The sequence below is a fragment of the Odocoileus virginianus genome, chromosome 24, assembly GCF_023699985.2.
Source record: "Odocoileus virginianus isolate 20LAN1187 ecotype Illinois chromosome 24, Ovbor_1.2, whole genome shotgun sequence".
Lineage (NCBI taxonomy): Eukaryota > Metazoa > Chordata > Mammalia > Artiodactyla > Cervidae > Odocoileus > Odocoileus virginianus.
Genome location: NC_069697.1, coordinates 9,535,676 through 9,563,437, shown reverse-complemented (window position 1 = coordinate 9,563,437; position 27,762 = coordinate 9,535,676). Strand labels below are relative to the sequence as shown.

Genomic DNA, 27,762 nt, shown 5'->3' with positions numbered 1-27,762 from the left:
GACAGAGGAACTTGGTGGGGTATAGTACATGGGGTTGCAAAAGAGTCAGACACAACTTAGTCACCAAACAACAGCAATACCTTGTAGGACCATAGGAATTCTTTTCATCGACCATGAAGCAATAGAAAATCATAACAATCAAACTCCTAGAGGAGAACATAGGCAAAACACTCTCCGACATAAATCACAGCAGGATCCTCTATGACCCACATCCCAGAATTTTAGAAATAAAAGCAAAAATAAACAAATGGGACCTAATGAAACTTAAAAGCTTTTGCACAACAAAGGAAACTATAAGCAAGGTGAAAAGACAGCCCTCAGATTGGGAGAAAATAATAGCAAACGAAGCAACAGACAAAGGATTAATCTCAAAAATATACAAGCAACTCCTCCAGCTCAACTCCAGAAAAATAAATGACCCAGTCAAAAAATGGGCCAAAGAACTCAACAGACATTTCTCCAAGGAAGACATACAGATGGCTAACAAACACATGAAAAGATGCTCAACATCACTCATTATCAGAGAAATGCAAATCAAAACCACAATGAGGTACCATTATACGCCAGTCAGGATGGCTGCTATCCAAAAGTCTACAAGCAATAAATGCTGGAGAGGGTGTGGAGAAAAGGGAACCCTCTTACACTGTTGGTGGGAATGCAAACTAGTACAGCCACTATGGAAAACAGTGTGGAGATTTCTTAAAAAGCTGGAAATAGAACTGCCATATGACCCAGCAATCCCACTTCTGGGCATACACACCAAGGAAACCAGATCTGAAAGAGACACGTGCACCCCAATGTTCATCGCAGCACTGTTTATAATAGTCAGGACATGGAAGCAACCTAGATGCCCATCAGCAGACGAATGGATGAGGAAGCTGTGGTACATATACACCATGGAATATTACTCAGCCATTAAAAAGAATTCATTTGAATCAGTTCTAATGAAATGGATGAAACTGGAGCCCATTATACAGAGCGAAGTAAGCCAGAAAGATAAAGACCATTACAGTATACTAACACATATATATGGACTTTAGAAAGATGGTAATGATAACCCTATATGCAAAACAGAAAAAGAGACTCAGATGTATAGAACAGACCTGTGGACTCTGGGAGAAGGCGAGGGTGGGATGTTTCAAGAGAACAGCATCAAAACATGTATATTATCTAGGGTGAAACAGATCACCAGTCCAGGTTGGATGCATGAGACAAGTGCTCGGGCCTGGTGCACTGGGAAGACCCAGAGAGATTGGGTGGAGAGGGAGGTGGGAGGGGGGACCGGGATGGGGAAGACATGTAAATCCATGGCTAATTCATTTCAATGTATGACAAAAACTACTGTAATGATGTAATTATCCTCCAACTAATAAAAATAAATGGAAAAAAAAAATAAAAAATTAAAAAAAAAAAAGCCTAAAAAAAAAAAAATCACTAACTTAAAAAAAAAAAAGAAAGAAAATCATAACAGCTCAATAACAGAAGAAATTGGAAAAAAAATAAAAAGGTAAAACTTAACTGGAAGAAAGGTCACAGGTCCTGATGAATTTACAAAAATATTTTTCAAGTAACAGAAAAATACTTTTATTCCAAAGTATATGTTAACATTAATGCAAAATATTTGGTAACTCAGTAAGTAAAATACTAGATAGAATTCTATTTATTATATAAAGGATCTGAATATAAAGAAAATGATTATCATAAAACTCAAATTTTAAAGAAATGAAATTGCCGTATACCCATAATTAAAAGTCTTTGTAAAATAATGAATTTGAGGACTTAGAGAAAAATAAAAAAGCTACTTCAATCTTAAGTTACAGTTATTCACTTAAATTATTTTGAATCATCTTTGAAAGTTTTAATTTTAGAAAAATGGATTAGTGATAGCCTTGATAACATTTTACACATTTTTTAAACAAAAATATCTAAAGCATAGGACTAAAATTAATATTTACCTGTAAACCACCCTGAGAAGTGAATTATTTTGTAATTAGGGGAAAAAGTAGCCATTTGCTTCTTGTCATCTTTAAATTTATTCAGTAGATTGTGTAACTATACTCATGACCAAATAGCACTTTATTAGTTACTATTAGTTTGCTCTGCAAATACAATAAGTTACTCAATTATTTTTCCTCCTCCTCTATTCCCAAGATTTGTTTTAGAAAAGAAACATCTATGAAAAGTCTGACAAAGCAGCCCCAGGGAGTCTAACCTAATGAGGAGGAACTCATTATTTCTTCATTTTTAGTTGGAATTTTAAGTCCTGTTTTGTACAGCCTGATGATAATCACATTCTCAGTAACTATTCATTCACCATAGCAATTGCTGCAAACACCAAGCTTCACTTTGTCCCCTAATCATCTTTTAAAGACAAAGATAGCACCACACTAACCTCACCATACAATCCTCAAAGTAACTAAAAAATCGAGTGACAGCATGATATAGTAGTGATACTGTAACAGAGGAAACATATTATTAAGTAGCTTGATAGCAGAATAATATATCAGAGTGTCAGTTTAGATAAAAACATTCATCTGTTCTCTAGTTTAGGAGATATTTGAGGACATGAAAAGTTAAATTTGTAAGATTTCTTCATAATGAGCTCTTTGAAAACACCCAGCTTGATTGGGTGTCTCTCCAGCAATTCCCTGATAAAATTTTTCCCTTAAAGCTTCCTGAGCACTATAAAAAAGGGAATTGGAATGTGCTAGTAATACTTACCAGGAAAAATTCAGTTTTGCCATATACACAGGAGGAATCAGGCTTCTCAGGTGGTGCTAGTGGTAAAGAACCCAATGCTGGAAACATGAGAGAGACAGGTTCGATCCCTGGGTCAGGAAGATCCCCTGGAGAAGGGCATGGCAACCCACTCCAGTATTTTTGCCTGAAGAATCCCATGGACGGAGGAGCCTGGCAGGCTATGGTCCATAGGGTCACAGAGAGTTGGACATGACTGAAGGGAGTTAGTACTCCTGTCTCCTTCATTGCCAATTACTTCAGGTGGAATCACTACCAATGTAAAAGCTTGGTAATTTTTGATGTACTAAGCTGGAGATATACTAAAACTCATAGAGCCTAAGGATCCATATCTCTTTTGTGTCTAGTATTTTAAGATTTGCTATTCAGTCTCTCAGTCCTGTCTAACTCTTTGTAGCCCCATGGACTGTAGCACATCAGGCTTCCCTATCCTTCACTATTTCCTGCAGTTTGCTCAAACTCATGTCCATTGAGTCGGTGATGCCATCCAACCATCTCATCCTCTGTTGCCCCCTTCTCCTCCTGCCCTTAATCTTTCTCAGCAGCAGGGCCTTTTCCAATAAGCTGGAGGTTTGTATCAGGTGGCCAGAGTATTAGAACTTCGGCATCAGTCCTTCCAGTGAATACTCAAAACTGATTTCCTTTAGGATTGACTGGTTTAATTTCCTTGCTGTCTAAGGGACTCTCAAGAGCCTTTTCCAGCACCACAGTTTGAAAGCATCAGTTCTTTGGTGCTCAGCCTTCTTTATCAACTCTCAGACCTGTGTATGACCACTGGAAAAACCATGGCTTTGACCATACAGACCTTTGTTGGCAAAGTAATGTGTTTCCTTTTTAATATGCTGTCTAGTTCTTCCAAGGAGCAAGCATCTATATATTTCATGGATGCAGTCACCATCTACAGTAACTTTGGAGCCCAAAAAAACAAAGTCTGTCACTGTTTCCGTTGTTTCCCCATCTATTTGCCATGAAGTAATGTGACTGGATGCCATGATCTTAGCTTTTTGAATGTTGAGTTTTAAGCCAGCTTTTTCACTCTCCTCTTTCACCTTCATCCAGAGGCCCTATAGTTCCTCTTCATTTTCTGCCATTCAGTTCAGTTCAGTTCAGTCGCTCAGTTGTGTCCGACTCTTTGCGACCCCATGAATCGCAGCACGCCAGGCCTCCTTGTCTATCGCCATCTCCTGGAGTTTACTCAAACTCATGCCCATCAAGTTGGTGATGCCATCCAGCCATCTCATCCTCTGTTGTCCCCTTCTCCTCCTGCCCCCAATCCCTCCCAGCATCAGGGTTTTTTCCAATGAGTCAAGTCTTTGCATCAGGTGGCGAAAGTACTGGAGTTTCAGCTTCAGCATCAGTCCTTCCAGTGAACACCCAGGACTGATCTCCTTTAGGATGGACTGGTTGGATCTCCTTGCAGTCCAAGGGACTCTCAAGAGTTCTCCAACACCATAGTAGGATGGTGTTATCTACATATCTGAGATTATTGATATTTCTTCTGGCAGTCTTGATTCCAGCTTGTGATTCATACAGCCCAGCATTTCTCATGATGTACCTTGCATGTAAGTTAATTAAGCAGTGTGACAATATACAGTATTTTAAGATGTTGGGCAATAATGATTTAACTTTTTGTTGAGAAACATTAGGTAAGGAGTTATGAAAGGAAAAGTAAAATACAGAGTTCAATGTAAAGCTTTGTGAAAAGTGTTTTTGTTCTTTCATCCAATTGCATCTAAAGTCGGTTGAGGTCTTAGATGAAATATAAATAGGGGATAGTGCATGGACAGGCTGGTTAGCTGTGATGCACTATTGAAGTATCATCTTGCTAATCTGTGTGTGCTAGTTGTATTCCTGAAACTATACTCCCAGTACTTAATTGGCTAATGAAGTAACACCCATTATATTCATTTTCCAAGAAATTTCAGAAACAATTTGTCTGTGTACACAATGTAGTTTTGAGAAAGTATTTTAAAATACCTCCCAGAGAGTTAAAAATAAGGCTTCTCTAAAAATTTTCACAAGTTCTAAAATAAACTCTGATCTACTTTCCAAGTCATCCCCATGGTTCTTACTCCTCCCATTTGTAGACGGTTAAATTTGATCTTTATAAAAAGATGGAGTCTATTCCCTTAAATCCTAATTTTCTCTGAATTCACATTTTGTAAAAAAAAATATAAATCTTGTCAAATCAGGCTTGATATAGTATCATTGTTAACTAGTGAGGACAAATACTTACATAATATTAAAAGTGTATAATATATACTACTTATCTCACAACAGCATCTAATTCCTCACAATCAGTCTTATTCAGCAGCCAGTTTTTGCTGCTAAGTCACTTTAGTCGTGTCCGACTCTGTGCGACACCGTCCCTGGGATTCTCCAGGCAAGAACACTGGAGTGGGTTGCCATTTCCTCCTCCAATGCATAAAAGTGAAAAGTGAAAGTGAAGTCGCTCAGTCGTGTATGACTTTTCGCGACCCCATGGACTGCAGCCTACCAGGTTCCTCCGTCCATGGGATTTCCCAGGCAAGAGTACTGGAGTGGGGTGCCATTGCCTTCTCTGAACCAGTTTTTAAGTGCCTACAGTTATCATGATTCTGTAGTGGATACAACAGAGCATATAGAAATTAGTAGGACACTGAGTGTGAAAAAGGGTTGTAGATTGTCCCACTTCTTTTAGACATGCAAGAATAGATTACATTTTGGCCAGGTCTAAGTCCTCATATATTTCCCCAATACAGTCAAATCAGGTGTTCATTTGTGTAGCTGCCAAGAAGGCTGGAAACAAGAAAAAATGAGATGAGCTAATTGCACCATCATTAGAAGTAAGGTTGTAGTTGGCTTTCATTATGTAAAGACATGGAGGCAAGATTAAAAAGAAAAGTGAGGTGAAAATATAGAAAAAAGGGAAAGACATCGCATAGAGTAGAGATAAAGCTCAAACAGGAAAGGAAGTTGAAACTTTTGATTTCCTGAGGTTTCAGGTAATGGTAGGCAAATTAAGCTTCAATTTTAGCTTCCTGGGAAAATCAGATACATTTTTTTGAAAAAGAAGAAAATGTTGAATATAGTTCCTGGAAAAACTGGCAACATGTTACTCATTCAGACCATGTAACAGGGATTGTTTGACAAAGAAGGCTGTATTAAGCTTTGTATACCTAAAGATTTGTTTATTGAGTAAGTAGTCACTTTCAAATGAAACAGGTACCTACTACTTCAGAGAATCGCTTAGTAACCACAGCTTTTCATTTTGTTACATAAAGTGTTCCTGACTGCAGTAGGTTTGGCAAACACTTTGAGCAGAGTCTGGACCAGGGTTTTTCACTCTATAAATTCAGAATTTTAAGATTCTAGTATTGTCAAACTTCTTTGTGGTGACACTTCAATGTCGTCCCAAATCCTGGGAAGAGAATTCATTCAGCTTTTGATAATAAATATAAAGTGGGATTATTTTTTAACAGCATACTAAGTAAGGGTTTTAATTTGAGCACATTTAATTGAGTTCATCCTGAGGTTTACCAAATTGTCTGCATTTAAAGAACATGGCAAGTTGTGAGTGGATCCAAACAGAGATGAGTGTCATATGAGAAGGACACGCTGGCTGTCATGTCTCATTATAACTTGTAAATTGGCAGAGTTGCTTTCCATATCAGAGCAATGCAAGTGCAAAGCTTTATTGTCCACATATATTAATTCATTGGCACACATGCTTTGTTGTGCAGCATTAGATTTTTAAACTGGACGTTCTTTGGTCCAATTTTTGGATACATCATAAAGCCAGTAATCAGTATTTCATGTACACAATTTAAAATGTAGACTTAATGACCTCTATAATACTGTACATGAAATACTAATGTATGGCTAAATTTAGTTGTTCAAAGCCATCCTACTTAAACTCTGTTGGGCATACATGGGTATGTCTTTAAAAAGAGGACATCTACTCACCTTTTCAGAGGAAATTTGAGTAGCATAGTTTCATTCCTGTAATTTAACATTTCCTCTTCAAACATTTCCACTAACTAGAACAGGAAGTGAGGACTCATAGAAAGAAAGGGTTAGAAGTATAAATCTCATATATAGCTCATGTGCCAGGCACTCTCTATGAAAATCTCATCATAATTATATTCTCTTTCAGACTTCATAATAGCTATATGATCAGTATTACCACATTTTATAGTTCTCAGGTCTCTGACTTTGGGGTTTATATCCATATTCTCCAACCACTTGGTGCAGTGATTTTGTATAATCCCTAATTGACCCTGAATGGAGGGGTCTTATATGGACAGAAAGAGGCTAAGCCAGAGAGAAAATGCCACCCTGTTATTAATGTCTCTTTAAAATAATTTTGTCTTCAGGGTTCTGATACTTTTCTTCCACCTTGTTACTCTCGTTACTTGTGAAGTTTGTTGATACCATTTGCTTATGAGTAAAGCAGGAGACACAATTATTGATGAAGCAGGCTAACATGTATGACTGTATTCACTAATAAATGCTTTCCTACTGAGGAGACATTTTTTTAAAGACCTCATCACACAGATATGCATCCCCTTGGGGTACTGATTATTCTCCCTACCTGTGCTGTCCATGTCTTGCTGTCACCGCGGCCACCATTTAATCTAAGCCTTCACCATTTCTTGCCAACGCCACAGTTATAGCCTTCTCTCTAACTGGTTTTCTTTGTATACCATTGATCTGCTACAACTAATTTCAAATGATCATAATGATATTTTTGAAACGTGAATCAAATTATATCATTCTTCTGCTAAAAATTCTTCAATGACTTTTTTTTGGTAATTACACAAAAATAAAATCTTCTTATAAGATCTTTGCATAAAGTCTAAACCTCTGTTTCCTATATGTTGGAATTGGTACTTTCTGCTTTGTGAGAGCTGATTGTTAAGTAGTCAAGAATTCTTCAAGCCAATGATAACATGTCAGTAGTTTGAAATTGGTCATGGTAGGAGTATTTGCACTACAGAGATCACTTGTTGTTAGAGAGTCCCTCAGTCGTGTCTGACTCTTTGTGACCCTGTGGACTGCAGCACGCCAGTCAGTCTTCCCTGTCCTTCACCATCCCCCAGAGCTTGCTCAAATTCATGTCCATTGAATCGGTGATGCCATCCAAGCATCTCATCCTCTGTCATCCCCTTCTCCTCCTGCCTTCAATCTTTCCCAGCATCAGGGTCTTTTCCAATGAGTCAGCTCTTTTCATCAGGCGGCCAAAGTATTGGAGCTTCAACATCCATCCTTTCAGTGAGTATCCAGGACTGATCTCCTTTAGGATGGACTGGTTGGATCTCCTTGCAGTCCAAAGGACTCTCAAGAGTCTTCTCCAACACCACAGTTCAAAAGCATCAATTCTTTGGTGCTCAGCCTTTTTTATGGTCCAACTCTCACATCTGTACATGACTGCTGGAAAAGCCATAGCTTTGACTATATGAACCTTTGTTGGCTTTTTAATATGCTGCCTAGATTGTCATGGCTTTTCTTCCAAGGAGCAAGTGTCTTTCAATTTCATGGCTGTAGTCAGCATCTGCGGTGATTTTGGAATGCAAGAAAATAAAGTCTGTCACTGTTTTCATTGCTTCCCCATCTATTTGCCATGTAGTGATGTGACTGGATACCATGATCTTCATTTTTTGAATGAGAACCCCATGAACCGAAATCAGAAAGTGCTACAAATAACTTTGTCTGCTTTGTGTTTTAGAGAACTGGTTGTTAATCATTTTCCAGTATACCATTGTGGCTGTTGCTTCCTCCCTGTCTCACATAGTGCTCCTCTGACACTGGTTTTCTCTGTTCTAATATGCAGGTTTGCTCCCTTCAGTTTAGGGTCTTTACTTGCTCTTCTTCTTGTTTGAATATTCCTTCTTTGGATTTTCATATGGCTGGCTCCTTGTCACTATTCAAGTCTCAGCCTGGTGTCACCTTCTCAGAGAGGCTTTCCATGACCATCTCTCTAAGAAAATATATTTATTTGGCTGTGTCACGCCTTAGCTGAGGCATGTGGTGTCTGTAGTTGTGGCGTGTGGGCTTAGCTGCTTTGCAGCATGTGGGATCTTAGTTCCCAGACCAGGAATCAAACCCATATTTTCTGCATTGCAAGGAGGATTTTTAACCACTGGGCAACCAGGGAGGCCCCTTCATGACTGTGTTAATCAAAGGACCACCATCCATGTGTGACCACAGTTTCTCAATAACACCAACCTTATTCCTGCTAGAATAATGCCTTTAAAGTCATTTCATTTGGTATTAGTTTGTATTTGGCTGCAAGTCACAGAGAACCAAATAGTTAAGCATGTGTTTTTTTCATAGACAAGAATCATGGGCTTGGTTGTACAGTTCAAGGTCAGTGCATAGCTTGGTGATGACATCAAGGGCTTGGTCCCATCCTTCTTCATACCCCACCTTCCTCAGCACACGATAGTCTTTTCATGATCGCAAAATAGCCAGTTCATGTCTCAGCACATTTGAGCCTGGCAAGAGATGGGGAAAGAGTAAGGGTGCAAAGACCAAACTGCTGAAGTGTGTGCCAGCATTTTATCCATTTAAAAAGCCTTCCTGGAAGCGAGACCCAGTGACTTTACCACTTATAACAACTTGGCCAAATGACAGAAGAGTCTGGAAAGAGAAGTGTGTTTGCTTTCCAGCTTTTGTAGTAGAAGGCAAGGAACATGAGGGTTTTGATGACTTTGGGGTAGATAATTCATGTTGTTTGCCATAGTACTCAATAAATTTTTATGAAATTTGTGATGATATGTCTTAAATGACCCAGCTCCATCATCATCCAAGTTCCAGATGCAGATGAGTCATGGTTAAATTCTGCAGTCTAAATGTTAGCAAAGTTAATAAAAAGTCATCATTAAGGAAAGAGAATATGATAATTGAAGTATTCCAGATGACTGAAAGCTCCTCCCACTTAAGTTTCAATATTTTGTTTTTGGTTGTAATATTCAGTTATTTTAAAGGAAGTTTTTCCAGAACATGTTATCTTACTATCATCAAGCAGTTGATGATGAATCAATCATTTTTGATGATTAAAGCATGTTATCAGTAGGAGCACATTGATTATCAGTTCAGTTCAGTCACTCAGTCATGTTCGACTCTTTGTGACGCCATGGATTGCAGCATGCCAGGCCTCCCTGTCCATCACCAACTCCCAGAGTTTACTCAGACTCATATCTATTGAGTCAGTGATGCCATCCAACATTCTCATCCTCTGTTGTCCCCTAATCCCTCCCAGGATCAGGGTCCTTTCCAGTGAGTCAGTTTTTCACATCAGGTGGCCAAAGTGTTGGAGTTTCAGCTTCAGCATCAGTCCTTCCAATGAACACCCAGGACTGATCTCCTTTAGGATGGACTGGTTGGATCTCCTTTCAGTCCAAGGGACTCTCAAGAGTCTTCTCCAACACCACAATTCAAAAGCATCAATTCTTCGGTGCTCAGCTTTCTTTATAGTCCAACTTTCACATCCATACATGATCACTGGAAAAACCATAGCCCTGACTAGATGGACCTTTGTTGGCAAAGTAATGTCTCTGCTTTTTAATATGCTATCTAGGTTGGTCATAATTTTCCTACCAAGGAGTAAGCATCGTTTTTAATTTCATGGCTGAAGTCACCATCTGCAGTGATTTTGGAGCCCAGAAAAATAGTCAGCCACTGTTTCCCCATCTATTTACCATGAAGTGATGGGACCAGATGCCATGATCATAGTTTTCTGAATGTTGAGTTTTAAGCCAATTTTTTCACTCTCCTCTTTCACTTTCATCAAGAGACTCTTTAGTTCTTCATTTTCTGCCATAAGGGTGCTGTCATTTGCATATCTGAGGTTATTGATATTTGTGCCAGCAATCTGGACTTCAGCTTGTGCTTCATCCAGCCCAGTGTTTCTCATGACGTACTCTGCATATAAGTTAAATAAGCAGGGTGAAAATATACAGCCTTGATGTACTCCTTTCCCTATTTGGAACCAGTCTGTTGTTCCATGTCCAGTTCTAACTGTTGCTTCCTGACCTGCAGACAGATTTCTCAAGAAGCAGGTCAAGTGGTCTGGTATTCCCATCTCTTGAAGAATTTTCCAGTTTGTTGTGATCCACACAAAGACTTTCGTATAGTCAATAAAGCAGAAGTAGATGTTTTTCTGAAACTCTCTTACTTTTTTGATGATCCATTGGATGTTGGCAATTTGATCTCTGGTTCTTCTGCCTTTTCTAAAACGAACTTGAACATCTGTAAGTTTACAGTTCACATATTGTTGAAGCCTGCTTGAAGAATTTTGAGCATTACTTTACTAGCGTGTGAGATGAGTGCAATTGTGCGGTAGTTTGAGCATTCTTTGGCATTGCCTTTCTTTGGGATTGGAATGAAAACTGACCTTTTCCAGTCCTGTGGCCACTGCTGAGTTTTCCAAATTTGCTGGCATGTTGAGTGCAGCACTTTCACAGCATCATCTTGTAGGATTTGAAATAGCTCAACTGGAATTTCATCACCTCCACTGGCTTTGTTTGTAGTGATGCTTTCTAAGGCCCACTTGACTTCACATTCCAGGATGTCTGGCTCTAGGTGAGTGATCACACCATCGTGATTATCTGGGTCATGAAGATCTTTTTTGTATAGTTCTTTGTATTCTTGCCACCTTTTCTTAATATCTTCTGCTTCTGTTAGGTCCACACCCTTTCTGTCCTGTATTGTGCCCATCTTTGCGTGAAATGTTCCCTTGGTATCTCTAATTTTCTTGAAGAGATCTCTAGTCTTTCCCACCGTATTGTTTTCCTCTATTTCTTTGCATTGATCGCTGAGGAAGGCTTTCTTATCTCTCCTGGCTATTCTTTGTAACTCTGCATTCAAATGGGAATATCTTTCCTTTTCTCCTTTGCTTTTCGCTTCTCTTCTCACAACTATTTGTAAGGCCTACACAGACAGCCAGTTTGCTTTTTTGCATTTCTTTTTCTTGTGGATGGTCTTGATCCCTGTCTTCTGTACAGTGTCACGAGCCTCCATCCATAGTTCCTCAGGTACTCTATCAAATCTAGTCCCTTAAATCTATTTCTCACTTCCACTGTGTAGTCATAAGGGATTTGATTTAGGTTATACCTGAATGGTCTAGTGGTTTTCCCTACTTTCTTCAATTTAAGTCTGAACTTGGCAGTAAGGAGTTTATGATTTGAGCCACAGTCAGCCCCGGTCTTGGTTTTGCTGACTGTACAGAGCTTCTCCATCTTTAGCTGCAAAGAATATAATCAATCTAATTTCGATGTTGAACATCTAGTGATGTCCATGTGTAAAGTCTTCTCTTGTATTGTTGGAAGAGGGTGTTTGCTATGACCGTGTGTTCTCTTGGCAAAACTCTATTAGACTTTGCCCTGCTTCATTCCATACTCCACGGCCAAATTTGCCTGTTACTCCAGTTGTTTCTTGACTTCCTACTTCAGCATTCCAGTCCCCTGTAATGAAAAGGATATCTTTTTTGGGTGTTAGTTCTAAAAGGTCTTGCAGGTCTTCACAGAATCGTTCAAATTTAGTTTCTTCAGCATTACTGGTCAGGACATAAACTTGGATTACTGTGATATTGAATGGTTTGCCTTGGAAATGAACAGAGATCATTCTGTCATTTTTGAGATTGCATCCGAATACTGTATTTCAGACTCTTTTGTTGACTAGGATGGCTACTTCATTTCTTCTCAGGGATTCTTGCCCACAGTCATAGATATGATGTTCATCTGAGTTAAATTCACCTATTCCAGTCCATTTTAGTTTGCTGATTCCTAAAATGTTGACTTTCACTCTTGCCATCTCCTGTTGACCACTTCCAATTTGCCTTGATTCATGGACCTAACAATCCAGGTTCCTATGCAATATTGCTCTTTACAGCATTGGACCTTGCTTCCATCACCAGTCACATACACAACTGGGTGTTGTTTTTGCTTTTGCTCTGTCTCTTCATTCTTTGTGGAGTTATTTCTTCACTGATCTCCAGTAACATGTTGGGCACCTCCCAACCTAGCGAGTTCATCTTTCAGTGTCCTGTCTTTTTGCCTTTTCATATTGTTCATGGGTTTCTCAAGGCAAGAATACATTGATTATACTATAATATATTGAAGGGTTATCTTCCAGGACTTTGGGTGATGTTATGTCTGTTTGCCTCCGTTTGCAATGATGCGGTATTTAAAAATAAGTTTGCAGTACCTTTATTGTTTGATTTCTAATCCTTTTTAACAGCAGGATAGAACAATAAATAAGCCTGGGCACTGGAGTCTGACACATCTGATCTTGAATTCTGACTCTACCATTCCCTAGCTATGTAGCGTTGAGCCAGATAATTCATCTTTCTCAGCCTTAGCTGTTTTTTAAAGTTCTTCTTTAACTATTCAGTGAGGACAGTAGTAAGTAATCCTTTTACATATTTTTGAGGATTTTATAAGATGATCTAAGTAAGGCAAATGAAAGTGAATGATGGCCTTTAACTCAAGTTTTTCTGGATTGCATATTAAACTATCATTAACCTACAAAGTGCATTTGTGGACCACTTCCTGCATCAGCACCACCCAAGATGACTAGTAAAAGACAAAATTTCAAAACTTCCTTGTCAGCTTCTTCTTTTTTTTTTTTTCATCTTAATATTTAATAAATGGTACAGGGTTAATTTTTTGTTGTTGTTGACTAAAATTTGAGAACCACTGATTTCAGTCCCAAGCAAGGATTTATTGATCAGATTAGCTTAATCTCTGTTAACAGGCTTGGATAAGAAGTGCTGGGAATGATTTTAAGAATATGCTTTCCTGAGCCATATCTCAAATGTAGTCCAGATTCTAGAGCCATACTGCCAGGCTTCAAATCCTAACTCTGCAACTTACTAGCTCTTTCTCCAGAGAGGTAATTTTAACTCTATGGGTCTCAGTTTCCTTTCCTGTAAAATGGAGATAATAGTATGCACCTCATAGTGCTAAGAGAAGGAAAATGTTGAAAATTCATGCTGTAGTAAAGTCGATACATGACAGCAGTTAGTATTATAAGTAACATTGTTTTTAGAACCCACAGAGTACTCCTTAAGAGACCATAGCAGTGATTGTCAGCAGCACCACACATCATATCACGGGGGAGCTCTGAAGGTTCTGATGCCCAGGCCACATGCGAGAACAGTGAAATCAGAAATAATATGTAGCTAGGATCTAGGTATCTGGTTTTTGTTGGTATGTTTGTTTATTTTCAATTCCTGCAGGTGATTCCAGTGGGTTGCAAGGTTGCAAAGGCTGATAAAAATTCTTCCCTGTCATTTAAAAGCTCTCCAGGGAATTCCTGAAGTTCAGTGGTTAGAACTCAGTGTTTTCATTGTCAGGACCTGAGTTCAGTCCCTGGTCGGGGATCTAAGATCCCATAAGCCAAAATAAATAAATGAATTAAAGAAAAGCTCTCCAGATAATTCTGATGACCACTGAATATTACTTGAGAGAGGTGTACTGGTAAATGAAGTAGAGGTTAATCTTTATTGAGAAAGGGAAATTAAGAGCTCAGCCTCTGACCAAAGACGCCTGCAGGACACAGGGCTATTATAAAAGTATTGAATGTTGAAGGAAACAGCTTCTAAAAGAAAATCTATTATTGGAATGAAAATAAAAGGCACAGGGTCTGGAATCACTTAGAGCCAGACTCCAAACCCAGGTCTCCTATTTGTTACTGAAATACTTAAAGTCACTGTAAGCCTCAATTTTCTCATTGTAAAATGTGGATATTTACTGCCACATAAGGTTGTTAGGGGCTTCCCCGGTGGCTCAGTGATAAAGAACAACCCTTCTACCAATGCAGGAGACATAAAAGACAGGGTTCAGTTCCTGGGTCAGGAAGATCCCCTGGAGAAGGACATGGAAACCCACTCTAGCATTCTTGTTTGGAGAATCCCATAGACAGAGGAGTCTGGCGGGCTACAGTCCATGGGGTCACAGAGTCAGACACAACTGAAGTGACTTTGCAGGCATGCAGCACACAGGGTTGTTAGAAGGACAAAATGGGTAAAGAGATGGAAAGCTCTTGGCTTGCAGTGACTCCTACTCCATAGATATTAAGTAAAGGTTTACTGTTATGGTTGCTTTTTGAAGTGAGATTAATGGAATCCAGAGTGTGAGGGAGAGTGAGGAGGGGCAAAGGCAATGCCCAAGGTCTGTGCTTAGATAATAGGATAGCTAATGGAGGTATGGACCTGAGAGTTGGTACACGAGAGGAGGAGCTCATTTTAGGAGAAGCTTCTGAGATCTTCTTGCTTGCTTAGTATTTATCAAGCAGCCTCCCCAGTCCTTTTCTAATATTCTGTCCAATGTGAGCTATCCTGGTAAACCCAGACTTCTGTGTTAGTAACCAAATTTTGTAGAAAAGTTTCATAAAGTGGGTGTAAGGTTCTCAGCAAGAACCTTAAGGGGACTCGTAAATAAACTACACACAATTTATTGCAGTTGTTTTAAGAACAATTATTTCACTTATTGAAAGGTTTATTTGACTTCCTTACAGATCTTGGGCCTTGCTGGTTTCTGGTACTTTTATAGAGCTAAAGGAAATCAGAATTAATTTTAAACTCCACTTAAACTGCATTTTAACATCCAATTTGTCACTCACCACATCTTGGCAGCACCAGCCAGACCTAGGCTGCAAGGACCCGATCTCTGCCATTCTTAGTTTTGGGGCTTCTTTTGGCTTTTACCAACTGCTGTATAATGCCATGACCTCACCCTGCTAGATTCGCTTGGGTGGGTGCCAGCGAGCCGGCTCTGGTGCCCCTGCTGTCCACGGCTCCGCCTCTGACCCGATGGGCGGTGGGCAGGCAGATCACCTGTGCAGCCAGGAAGGCGGCCGTCTCCCTCTGCAGGCGACCCCCGGTGGCTGCAGGAACACGCCTTGCTTGGCAAGTTGAAGAGAGGAAAAGACCTAGTATTTTGTCCAAAGTTAATGACGCAACAATCCTTCATGAATTTTTTTTTTTTTCATCTCACAGTTACCTCTTCATATATACTGGAAAAGGCCTATGGTATAATGTAACAGAGCTGGCCCAGCTTTTAGTAATTTTTGGTGGAGTGAAGGGTGGCTAGTTTCCTTGATAGCTCATTTTTGAACAGTATTTCTCAATTTTGAATGGTCATAGGAATCATCTGGAATCTTAAAGAACCCGATGACTGAATTCCACACTGAAGAGATTGTGAATACAATTATGCAAGTCTGGGGAGCAGGCTGGTTTTACGACTCCACAGCAGTCAGGGTGACCAGCCTTTGCTAGGAGCACTGTTTCAGAATAGCGTAGATACTTGACACTACTTACTTTCATTTATGGACTTCTATCAATAATTTCAAGACTTTCAAAAGAATCCCATTCAATTTCCTGTTAAATAGGATGTCAAAGAATAATAGAAAGTGCAGGAGTTTGGGGAATGCTGGGACGAAAGGAAACCTGAACTGTCATTTTGTTCATATCTCTGTGAAACAACAACTTTGGAATCACTTGAATCTTGGGATTTACATATACACACTGCTCCATATAAAACAGGTAACTAGTAAGAACCTACTGTATAGCACAGGGAACTCTACTTAATACTCAATAATTACCCATATGGGAAAAGAATCTTAAAAAAGAGTGGATATATGTTTATGTGTGACTGATTCCCTTTACTGTATAGCAGAAACTAATACAAATACAATATTTTATTTATGTTTTTAATACATTTTAAATCAACCATGCACTAATAATTTTTTTTTATAAAAGCTAAAACTAAAAAATCACTTGAATAATTTTAAAATTCCCGAGCCTTATCCTTATGCCTCCTGAATCAATATCCCTCAAGTGGCAGTGGGGGGGATGTCAGGAACCTATATTTTAATACATTTCCCCAAGGGATTCTTAGGCACACTCATGTTTTAGAGCCATTCATTTCTAGCAGAGGTTCTCAGCATGCACATTTGAATCACACTGGGCTGTAAAAACACCCATGCGAACTAGACCAGGGGTTCTCAAACACGGCCTTTATCAACCATTGGCATCCCCCTGAGGGCTTCCAAAAGCTCTCGCTCAGGCCCCACCTGTGCCAGTCACACTGGAGTCTCTCTGTGAGGTCCAGGCACCCAAGATTGTCAAAGCTCTCCACGTGGTTCCAGTCTGCAGCCAAGATCGAGGACCACTGTACCATATATTCTGGTTTAATTCATTTGGGGTGAGTCTCAGGCATTCATAACTTATTGTGGCAATCATTTTGCAATATACATATATCAAATAATTACGTTGTACACTTAAACTAACACAATGTTCTATGTCAAATATGTCTCAGTGAAATTGAGGGGAAAATAAATAATTTCTAAATGTGCCCCAGGTAATTTTAAAGTGCGGCCCAAGATAAGAACTCCTGAATAGCCATTTTCAGCTTTCTGAAATTCCAGGTCAGTCACTTGATACCCTTTAGCCTACACATTCAGGCTTTCATCTTTCTGCATGTCAGACTCAACCCAGTCTTGGCCAAAGCTGATAGTGATCTGGAGGCTTATTCTCATGAGAAGTTAGTTATATGTCCACCTAGACATAGGCCTCGAACCTCTTCTTTTCTAGTCTCATCAACTAATCTATCATTCATTCAACAAATATAAACACCCAGTATTTGTCAAGGACTCTTCATTGAACTATGGATATGATGATAAATAATACACTGCTCCTGACCTCTCAAAAATCTTATGTATTTGCAGGGTGAAGGAGGGAGACATACATATAAAAAGAGCTATCACAGAGAGTAGTAATTATTACAGTGGATAAGTGAACAAAGGACTGTGGGAATACCAATATGATAGCAACTGAATCTGCCTTGGAGAGTCAGGGAAGACATGTTTAAGGAGAGGCTGTCTAGGCCAAGTCCTCCTTACATGACCTGTCACAACCTCCATGATGTGATTTCTCTCTACTGCATTTCTTGCTACTCTTGATCTGGTTTCAACTTCGAACATATTAAACTCTCAGTTCTTTGAATGCCCCACACTCTCCTGATAAAACTTCAGTAGTCTGCATTTGTTTGCCTGGACCTTTTTTCTCCTTTTCCTCATCTGTACCTCCTACCTAGGGCTCCGCTTAGCCGTCATTTTCACAAAGAGCCCCTCACTGACCTCCTGGATGATGCTCCATATCCTGGTTAGACATCCATGTACTAGCCTATAGAGCTGCTTTTATAGCTCATGCCCCCTTTATTAGGTATCTGTGGTCCTTCCGACCTGTGAATGCCATGAAAGCAAGAGCAACCGGTGGTCTCTATTACCACTGTCTCTCATGCCTGGCACTACTGGGTGAATAAAGTATTGCATTCCAGGAACAGGGGATGATATGTTCAAAATCACAGAGACATGGTGTTCTGTGTTGTGTTCTAGAATAGCAAAAACTTTGGATGATCAATCTGTAAGTTTGGCAGGAGGAGGTTTTTAGAGATGAGTCAGAAGAGGTTGATTGTTAAGGGCTTTGTATGTATTCATAAATGGTCTGAACTTCACCCTGTGCAACAGGAAGCCAGAAATAGGTTTTATGCAGGGGAGTATAATAATGAGGTTTATCACTCTAGGAGCAGTGTGGAGAGTGGACTGAAAAAGAAAAGCCATTTAAAGAACATTAGGAGATATTATAGTCCCTAGGTGGAAAATAATAAAGGTTCCCTGAAGCAATAAAGCACAGGGTTTCCATTCAAAAGGCATTTTGAGATTGAACCTATAGCACTTGCTGACTAATTACATGTGGAGGTGAATGTAAAAGATGATGCCATGGTCTGGCTTGGAAGACAGGCTGGGTGGAGATGCTATTAATGGAAATACGGCTGGGTGGAGATGCTATTAATGGAAATGTGGAATGTAAGAAGAGAAGAGCTACTTTCAGGAAAAAATATAACAAGCACAGTTTTAAACATGTTGAGAGCTCCAAGTACCTATTGGAATCTAGATAGAGTCTTTCATGTAGTTAGAAGTGCATACAGTTCTTAGCAAGCTAAGAACTTAATCTTATTGATTGTGGATGCAACTGGTTTTGTCCAACTGACTATATTGACTTTCAGTTAATGTACAGAAAGACAGATTTTTAAAACTGACAGTGTCTTACTGATTTCATGATTTGTGCTTCCTTGGGCCGCAATTGGCAATACTTCAAGGGAGTCTCCTCCATTAAAGTTACTTTTTGGTTCTTGTCTTTGGTTAAATACATAAACCTATGCCAACCCCACCTGGATTTTTAGGTGGTAGCAATGCTTCCCCTGAAAGCTCAGTTGATAAAGAATCTGCCTGTAATGCAGGAGACCCCAGTTCGATTCCTGGGTCGGGAAGATCCCCTGGAGAAAGGATAGGCTACCCACTCCAGTATTCTTGGGCTTTCCTTGTGGCTCAGCTGGTAAAGAAGATGCCTGCAATGCAGGAGACTTGGGTTCAGTCCCTGGGTTGGGAAGATCCCCTGGAGAAAGGAAAGCTACTCACTCCAGTATCCTGGCCTAGACAGTTCCATGGACTGTATAGTCCATGGGGTCTCAGAGAGTCAGACACAACTGAGCGACTTTCACTTTCAGTCTTATTATGACGGATGACTATACTGTTATGTTTTTTTCCCCTCATCTGATTGTGTGTTCAGAAAGGAAGCTTGTCTTATTCTTCCTGTCAGTCTTAGTGCCAAGTATATAAAGTGATGGATGGATGAATGAATGAATTATTTAATTAATTAATAATCTGATGGCAGGGATATGGGTACTTCCTAGAGTTAATTATGTAGGAATTGAAAATCTCTGTATGTACTGTCTCAGTGTCTTTTCAGTGAGTTATTGGCCACAGCAACAGAGGTAGAAGAGATCACTGTAAATATTTTTTAAATGGCCTTCATCTTATCATTTTTTCTTGACAGTACAAAACCATCCTGGGAATTTTAAAGCTATGGTTATAAACGACTGTGTTTCTTGATATATATCATCAGGTGAAAGAGAAGCATTTAAGCTAGTTGTTGTTGAAAAACTCTTTTGGTGCTAAGAGATGGCTAGGTGGGTACATGATCAGATTTTTATTTTCAGAAGACAACTTTATGGATCATATGAAGTGGTTGGAGGAGAATAAATGATTCCAGTTGGACAGAGGAGAGATGACGTTGAGGGTCTGCAATAATGCAATGGCAGTAAAATGGAGAGAGCTTGTTCATTCTTTCATAAATATGATATCAAGTATTTATTTACTGGTTTACACCAGACTCTGAGGATGCAGTGGTGAATAAGCCCAATTAAATTCTTACCCTCAAGGAGATTATAGACAAGTAGAGAAGATGCACATAAATCAGATCATCATACTGATAAATGTAAACACGCAGGTTTGATAAATTTGGAATGAGAAAAGAAAAACTGAAAAAAAGCCTCTCAGAGGTAAAATTGATAGAACTCATTTCGTTATTGGGGTATCAGAATATACAAAAGACCTGCTTCCTGCTCTTTTTTGAAAGAATATTCAGACTAATTTGTGTAACAGAAATAACATATGAGAAATACCATTGAGGAAGATGTATTATTTGACAAGTGGTATGGAACAGATTTAAATGACCTTTTACCAAAAAATGAGATTAAAAAATTATGAATTGTAAATTCTGGTTTTGCAATAAATTCCACTTACTTTTCATAGTCACTGTTTAATTGGAGTAATGGTACTTTTTGATAAGATACAGTTTACCGCATGTCTCTCTCCATTTTGATTTTCTTTTTTTCATTCAGATGTTGCCAGAGCAATTGAATTACTGGAAAAACTACAGGAATCTGGAGAAGTACCAGTGCACAAACTACAATCCCTCAAAAAAGTGCTTCAGAGTGAGTTTTGTACTGCTATTCGAGAGGTATGGGACTAATATTTTATAACTATATTCTGCTCTATGCCTTCTGAATAGAAAGCATGTCTTTTCCACACAAACAGTTGAACTAGTTAAGAGTGTAACTTCAGCTTAAGCTTTCTGTTTTTTAACTGCTTAGACAGATGATAAAATATAATTTAGTCTGCTAAATTCCAAAATTAGATTCAGTTAGGATTTATGCATTCATGTACAACCAAATGTTGAGCTTCTGGTACCCATGAAGTGACTACTTCAGTGGGTGACTCTGACACAGAGTCTAAACTTTTTAGTAGTCACTTGAAGTCATCTGGAAATTCAGGTATAAGTAGTCATCATTAATGGGAACTGAGCTTTTCTTAAAAGAACACTCAACTAAATCTTTCTCAGGTAAATCTGAAAGAGTAACTCACTACTGACTAAAGTTATAGGTATCCGAAAATTACTGTCTAGTGCAGTAATGGGAACAGGCTGATATGCTCTTCAACAAATTTTTGCAATGCTTTCCTATTAATGGTTTCAAAAAGCCTGAGGTAGAATAAGTGTGTTTAAAATGACTGTTTGAATTTTTTATTAATTTGTGGTGGAACTGACTAGTCAATTAATGAATTTCACAGGTTATAAGATAGTTCACTTAAGGTATATACTCTACAATGCTTTATTCAGTAAGCCCATCACCTCTTCCACATTTAATTAGCACCTAAAGTACCTATATCCAGCATTATTTGTCCTGCCCGAAGTCCTCAATTAGTAAATTATATACTGTCATCCTTTCCAAAGTCAGTTGATCCCAATGGCTTCCAAGAGGGTCTATGTAGCAGAGAGTATGCATCTCTCAGAGAAGCTTGTATCAACCTTCCTCTTTAAAAAAAAAAAAATTTTTTTGACATAAACACTGCTATATTTATTTATTATTTATATATTTACTCTTGGCTGTGCTGAGTCTTTGTTGTTGGTGGACTTTCTCTAGTTGTGGAGAGCGGGCTCTACTCGCTAGCTGTGGTTTGCGGGCTGCTCTTGTTTGTAGTGACTTCTCTTGACTGTAGTGACTTCTCTTCTGTGAAACGCAAGTTCTAAGGGTGCTGGCTTCAGTAGTTGCAGACAAGGGCTTATAGTTGTGACTTGCTGCCCCTAGGGTGTGTGGGCTTCAGCAGCTGTGGCACACGGGCCCTAGGAGTGCAGGCTCCAGTCATCACGGCACGCGGACTCAGTGGCTGTGACTCGCGGCCTCTTGTGCGCCGGCCAGGAGTGGCACGTGGGCTTCGTTGCTCCATAGCATGTGCGACCTTCCCAAACTGGGGCTTGAACCTGCATCCCCTGCATTGGCAGGCAGATTGTTATCCACTCTACCATGAGGGAAGGTCCTCAGCCTTCCACTGTGCAACTGTGTTTGTGGTTAATGCATGTTCTCTGCCTGAACAGCGCTAGCTTCTGAGTTGTCACTAAATAGAGAGCCTCACGTGACTAACATTTAAGATACACAAAACCTCTTTCACTGCATATTTAAGCCATGCCTACCCAACGAGGTTAATATTTGAATTTTGCTAGGATTTGACTTAGATGGTGCTTGTGCTAAATCTTTACTACACTGAGGTTGTTAACTACTTAATTTTTGTTTACAGTGCATACAGCTTAAGGAAGTAGCCATAATTCTATCTCTAAGTTTTAATCTGTGAATTTGACCAAAGACTGAAAGAAAATTTCTCCAAGTGTATGAATTCTCGGCCATCCACTGCTCAGTGGGAAAGGTATAAGATACGAGAAACCCCGCGGGCCTCCCGCAGTCACTGTGTAGACTAAGGCTACATCCCCTATATACTCTGTTCTTCCTTCACAGAGTGCTACTCTCCTGGGATTTGGTGGCTGACTTTTCATCTTAGATATTCTGTCACCTTTCTATTTTCCACGGAATTAACTGAAGAGTAGTATCCATTAAATATATCTCTCTGCTCATTGGGAATTTGGCTTGTGACCCATGTAAAGTCTCTACTTTTATGGAACTTAAATTCCAGTGAGAAAATGGTGATTAATAAATATATAATACAATGTCAGAAAATGGCACTATGGAGAGAAATGAAGCAGGATTAGGGGAGTACAGGTAGGACTCTCTTAAATTAGAGTGATCAGAAAATAATTGAAGTCACGGAACAAATCACACAGGTATTGGAGGGGATAGTGTTCCAGGCAGAGCAAACCACAAATGGAAAATCCCAGAGACAAGAATTAACCTTAATCCATGGAAGCAATAGTCCAAAAGCCGTCTATGCCTTCAGTGAAATAAGGAAGGTAGACTTCCTAGAGGTAGCTAGAGAGCAGGAAACAATAGGCTTCACAGACCATGGTGAGAACACTGGATTCTATCCTAAGCATGATAGGAAGCCCTTGGAGCATTTTGACCTCACCTGCTCAGCTTTTTAAAAATGTTTTTCTGACTGCTGAGAATACATGGGTCCATGCAAGAGTGGAAACAAAGAGATCAGTAATAAGGTAATGAGCAGTTCAGGAGATGAGATGATGGCAGCCCGGATGAAGGTGGCTACAATGCAAGTTGTAGGGAGTTGTCAGATTCAATATATATGGTTTTGAGAATAAAGACAATAGGAATTGACTTATGGAGTATATGAATGATGGAAGTCTCAACGGATTCTTATATTTGACCTGAACAATTGGATCAATGTGATGTAACGAGATGGGAATCCTCAGGGGTGGACGAGGTTTGGAGTAGACTATACAAGCACTCTGATCTGGATATAGCAAACTGATGGTTCTTTTCCGAAATCCACCTAGAGATGTCTGGTAGACTTCTACGTCTGAAGATCAGGGGAGAAGCTAATGATCGAGATGTTAATGCAGTGTAGATACCTGTTCAAATAAACGCACAGGCCTTTTTCTTTAAAGAGTTTGCTACGGAAAGAGAAGATTCGAGTAAAAAAAGGAAAAATGTAAAGAAATATGGAGCCATTGTATAGATATTATAAATACATCTTATAAACTCTGTGGTAAAGTATGCTATCATTAATGGTCCTTGGAATTTATAACTGATGTATAAGCAGTTCAGAAGTTTTAGAAGGGAGAAAAAAGATGATATAATTTATCTACCTTACATTTTATAAATTACATTAATAAAATTAGTCTATATTCACATTACTGTCCTTAGTAATAATTTTAAAGGCAATACATGTTATATAAACATTGATTTGGTCCCTTCATCTCAGCTAACATTTCATAGTAGTTGCATGGTGTTGTTTATATTTAAGTTTTGAATTTTTATTATCCTTATAGTATTTTTATGTTAACTATAGGAAGTAATGATAAAAGTAGCCAATGTGTACACAGCAATTCTGAATCATAGAATAACATTGTGACCTCATCTAATGAAAGTTATTCAGTAAAATATAAGATATGAATGTATGTTAACTGATAGGTAAATCCACAAGCCAGTAAAGAAAAGTACAACTAAGAAGTATGATGTAAGATGCTGACTACCTGAAAATTAGCTTTAATTTTACTCCTGGTCTCTTCGGTATTGTCTGTTATGCTGGAGTGAAACCACTGAAGAGAAGTGTGCATTTCTTATTCATAATAAGAATAATACTCAGTCTCTCTGATTAAATTATTTGAGTTTTCAGAAATATTTGCCAGTTAATACTTTACAGTGTGAAAGTTATACATGTTGTCATCACAGGAGGAGAAAAGATCTAGAACTACAGAGGCGTCCTTCTTGTTTAGCCATCATTGTTTATTTTTTGGTTGTGTTGGGCTTTGGTGCTGTCTGTGGTTTTCTCTGGCTGCAGTGAGTGGACGCTTACTCTTTATTGTGGTAGACAGGCTCTCACTGTGGTGGCTTCTCCTGGTGGAGCGCAGGCTCGCGGCTTCGGGAGTCGTGGCGCTCAGGCTCCGGGAGTCGTGGCGCTCAGGCTCCGGGAGTCGTGGCGCTCAGGCTCGGGCGTCGTGGCGCTCAGGCTCCGGGAGTCGTGGCGCTCGGGCTCGGGAGTCGTGGCGCTCAGGCTCGGGCGTCGTGGCCCTCGGGCTCCGGGAGTCGTGGCGCTCGGGCTCGGGAGTCGTGGCCCTCAGGTTTCGGGAGTCGTGGCGCTCAGGCTCCGGGAGTCGTGGCGCTCAGGCTCGGGCGTCATGGCGCTCAGGTTTCGGGAGTCGTGGCCCTCAGGTTTCGGGAGTCTTGGCGCTCAGGCTCGGGAGTCGTGGCGCTCAGGCTCCGGGAGTCGTGGCGCTCAGGCTCCGGGAGTCGTGGCCCTCAGGCTCGGGAGTCGTGGCGCTCAGGCTCCGGGAGTCGTGGCGCTCAGGCTCCGGGAGTCGTGGCGCTCAGGCTCGGGAGTTGTGGTTTGCGGGTTCGAGTGTGGGCTTGGGAGTTGGGTACACGGGCTTAGTTGCTCTGCGGTATGTGGATTCTCCTGGACCAGGGATGGAACGCATGCCTCCTGCCCTGGCAGGTGGCTTCCTATCTGTGTGCTACCATGGAAGTCTGAGGCATCGTTCTTAGTTGCATTCACTGGAGCAAAGAATAGGTGCAGGTCATCCCACTGCCAACAAGACTGTAAAACCCAAATTATGCTTACAAAGAAGGCAGAACAACCTATTGCAGTTTTTTGTAGTTTTTTTTTTTTTCCCCCATACATAAGTGTTAATGGTAATTATTATTTTATGTTGAGGCAGTCCTATATTTTGCTTTACATTCAGCTAAAGCCACTGAATCAGCTTCTGGCATATGTGCAGCACTTATATGGGGAGAATAATTTAATGAAATTTAATTTTTTTATGAAAATGGATAATTAAAAGAGATTGCATGTTTTCTCTACTTAACTAATTTTATTTAGGCTATAAAAAACACTGAAAAGGTTTTGTTGTGATCAGTACTGAAATAAGGCCATCTATATATACAACAAATAAAGCACTGATCTATTAATAAATGAGTTACACTTGAATGACAGTCCATGCAGAGCTTTATTCACAGAATTCAGATAGTGGTTGGCAATACTTGTCTTGATTGTGTTTTTTTGCTCAGTGATTTTAAAAGGACTGATTAATAATTTACTTGTACCTATTCAGTACAAGTAATTTTGGAGTACATGACAGAAAAATGGAGTGACAAGTGATGCTGCTTTTCCAAAGTGAAAGGCATTGGTTCACAAGGAAAGTTCATACAAAGTTTAGAATGAGAGGTGAAATTTATAAATTTATTCTCCTTATATTCCCAGCAAAAACTATTTCTGTGACTTTAAGTGGCTTTCTCAAGTTTTGGTTCATCCCTGTGTTAATTAACTTGAGTGATCCAAACTTATAAATTAAAATATAGGGGAAAATAAGGATTGAAATAAAAGGATTATTAAATGCTGATTTTTTGATAAGAGAATTTCCTAAGATAATTGAAATGCAGTTCAAATAGCTCAATTGGCAAGATATGGACTTTCCTCCAACGCTTTGTATTCTTCATGCCTCAGAGTAAGAAATCAATAATATAGGAATGGTCATATTTTAAGAGGACATCCAATTTCTGCAACAGAATACCAAAAATTTCTTTCTGAAACTAAAATGATTAAAAAAAAAAAAAGAATTAGCCATCTATTTACTACCGTTATCTTCCAAGTTTTAAGGCATCTAGGCTTCCTGCTTTTCAGAGTCATGTGCTTACTGCTCTGGTGTATACAGACTATGGTGAGCACTCACTCCCACTAGTATGCCTGTCACCAAATATACAGACCTGAATGACATAGTTACCAAAGACTGCCTTCCTTGGGCAATCACCAGATGGTATGTGTTAGTAACTTCTGATGTAGTAGAACTCTAGAATAAGAAAATAAAACCGACTCTACACAGGATCATTGAAAAACATTGTAGTTCTCTTGTCTCCTTAGCACATGTTGCAGTTGGACTTCCGCATCCTCCGTTAAGCTCCATGGGGTTACAGGAGCCGCGTTGGCTAAGGAAATGCGAGTTGAGGTTACGCATGCCATTCCCTCATGGAAGCCTTTGAGTCAGTGCAGTGTTTGCTGTGTTCCTGCCCTTTTCATGTGACCTGATGGACACGAGTTTGAGCAAACTCTGGGAGATAGTGAAGGATAGGGAAACTTGACATGCTGCAGTTAATGGGGTTGCATAGAGTTGGCCACAACTTAATGACTGAACAACAACAAAATGATGTTTTATGTGATAATCAATCATCCTGGATTACTGAGTGAGAAAGTGAGAAATACAGGGTTTAGCCAGCTCTTAATGAACTTATCGGCTCAGCAAAAAAAAAAATCTTTGCTACTCTCAGCCCCCATGACATTGGGGTTATCATACCACAGCAATACCCAGCTATCCTGACTGATACTAAAACAGTTACAGAGCCAAATTTACCTTGGCAAAAGGTTATAAGCTTTTATCAGCCCTTTCACTGCTATAAAACAAAGTTAATTTTTAAAAGGTAGGTTGTATGTTTAGTAAGCAGTGATAAATCATTTTGAAACTATGTAAAATTGGTATCTGATATAAGGACCAATGCATATTAGGTGTCTCATGCATTTGGTCATATTTTGTTTGCTTCTAGCTCCCACTTGCTCTTACACTTTTTTTTTTCTTCCTTAGGATGGAGCTTACTAACCTTCCAGCACCACTTCCCACCCCATCTAACTCCCACACCATTTCTTTATGAAGGAATTTCTTTGTTTTATATACTTTAAGATATAATCAACATAAAAGAAATAGAATGTATTGGTCTGCTATTCAAGTGCCTTTAGTCTTCAGTAAGATTTTTGCCTAGAGCGATGTGTAGTTTGGGAATCATCTCTGCAATTCTCCCACCACTAATATGTAGGAAAAAATGTCACTACGAGATATTTTGTCTGATCAGAAGGAGCAGCAAAATTATTAGAGCCAGGTTGTAGTAAAGTCCTCCAATGTTTGAACCCCAATTTAGTTACTTATTTTTGACGTCCATAAAATTTTGTCAATTTTTAATAGGGGGAGTAGTACCATCAGCTTTGAGGTCTTTCTGATAATTAGAGATCATACATGTACAACCACCTTGTACAGTCTGGCAGCCAATAATTACAAAACCAGTGAATGCTATTATTGTCAAAGAGTAGAGTCCCAGATTATTAGTAGGTATAGTGTTTTAGTAAGTCATGAAATAGATAACAATTGGGGAGAGAAATGGTAGCCTCTAT

The 27,762-nt window shown here is 39.4% G+C and overlaps 1 protein-coding gene across 1 annotated transcript in view; it reads left to right on the top strand.

Annotated features, from left to right (window-relative positions):
• LIN7A (lin-7 homolog A, crumbs cell polarity complex component) overlaps positions 1–27,762 on the top strand; it is a 150,205-nt gene that overhangs the window by 31,738 nt on the left and 90,705 nt on the right. The window contains exon 2 of the mRNA XM_020873276.2: positions 20,487–20,605. Coding sequence (XP_020728935.1) covers positions 20,487–20,605 — 119 coding nt within the window. The remainder of the gene's footprint in view (positions 1–20,486; positions 20,606–27,762) is intronic.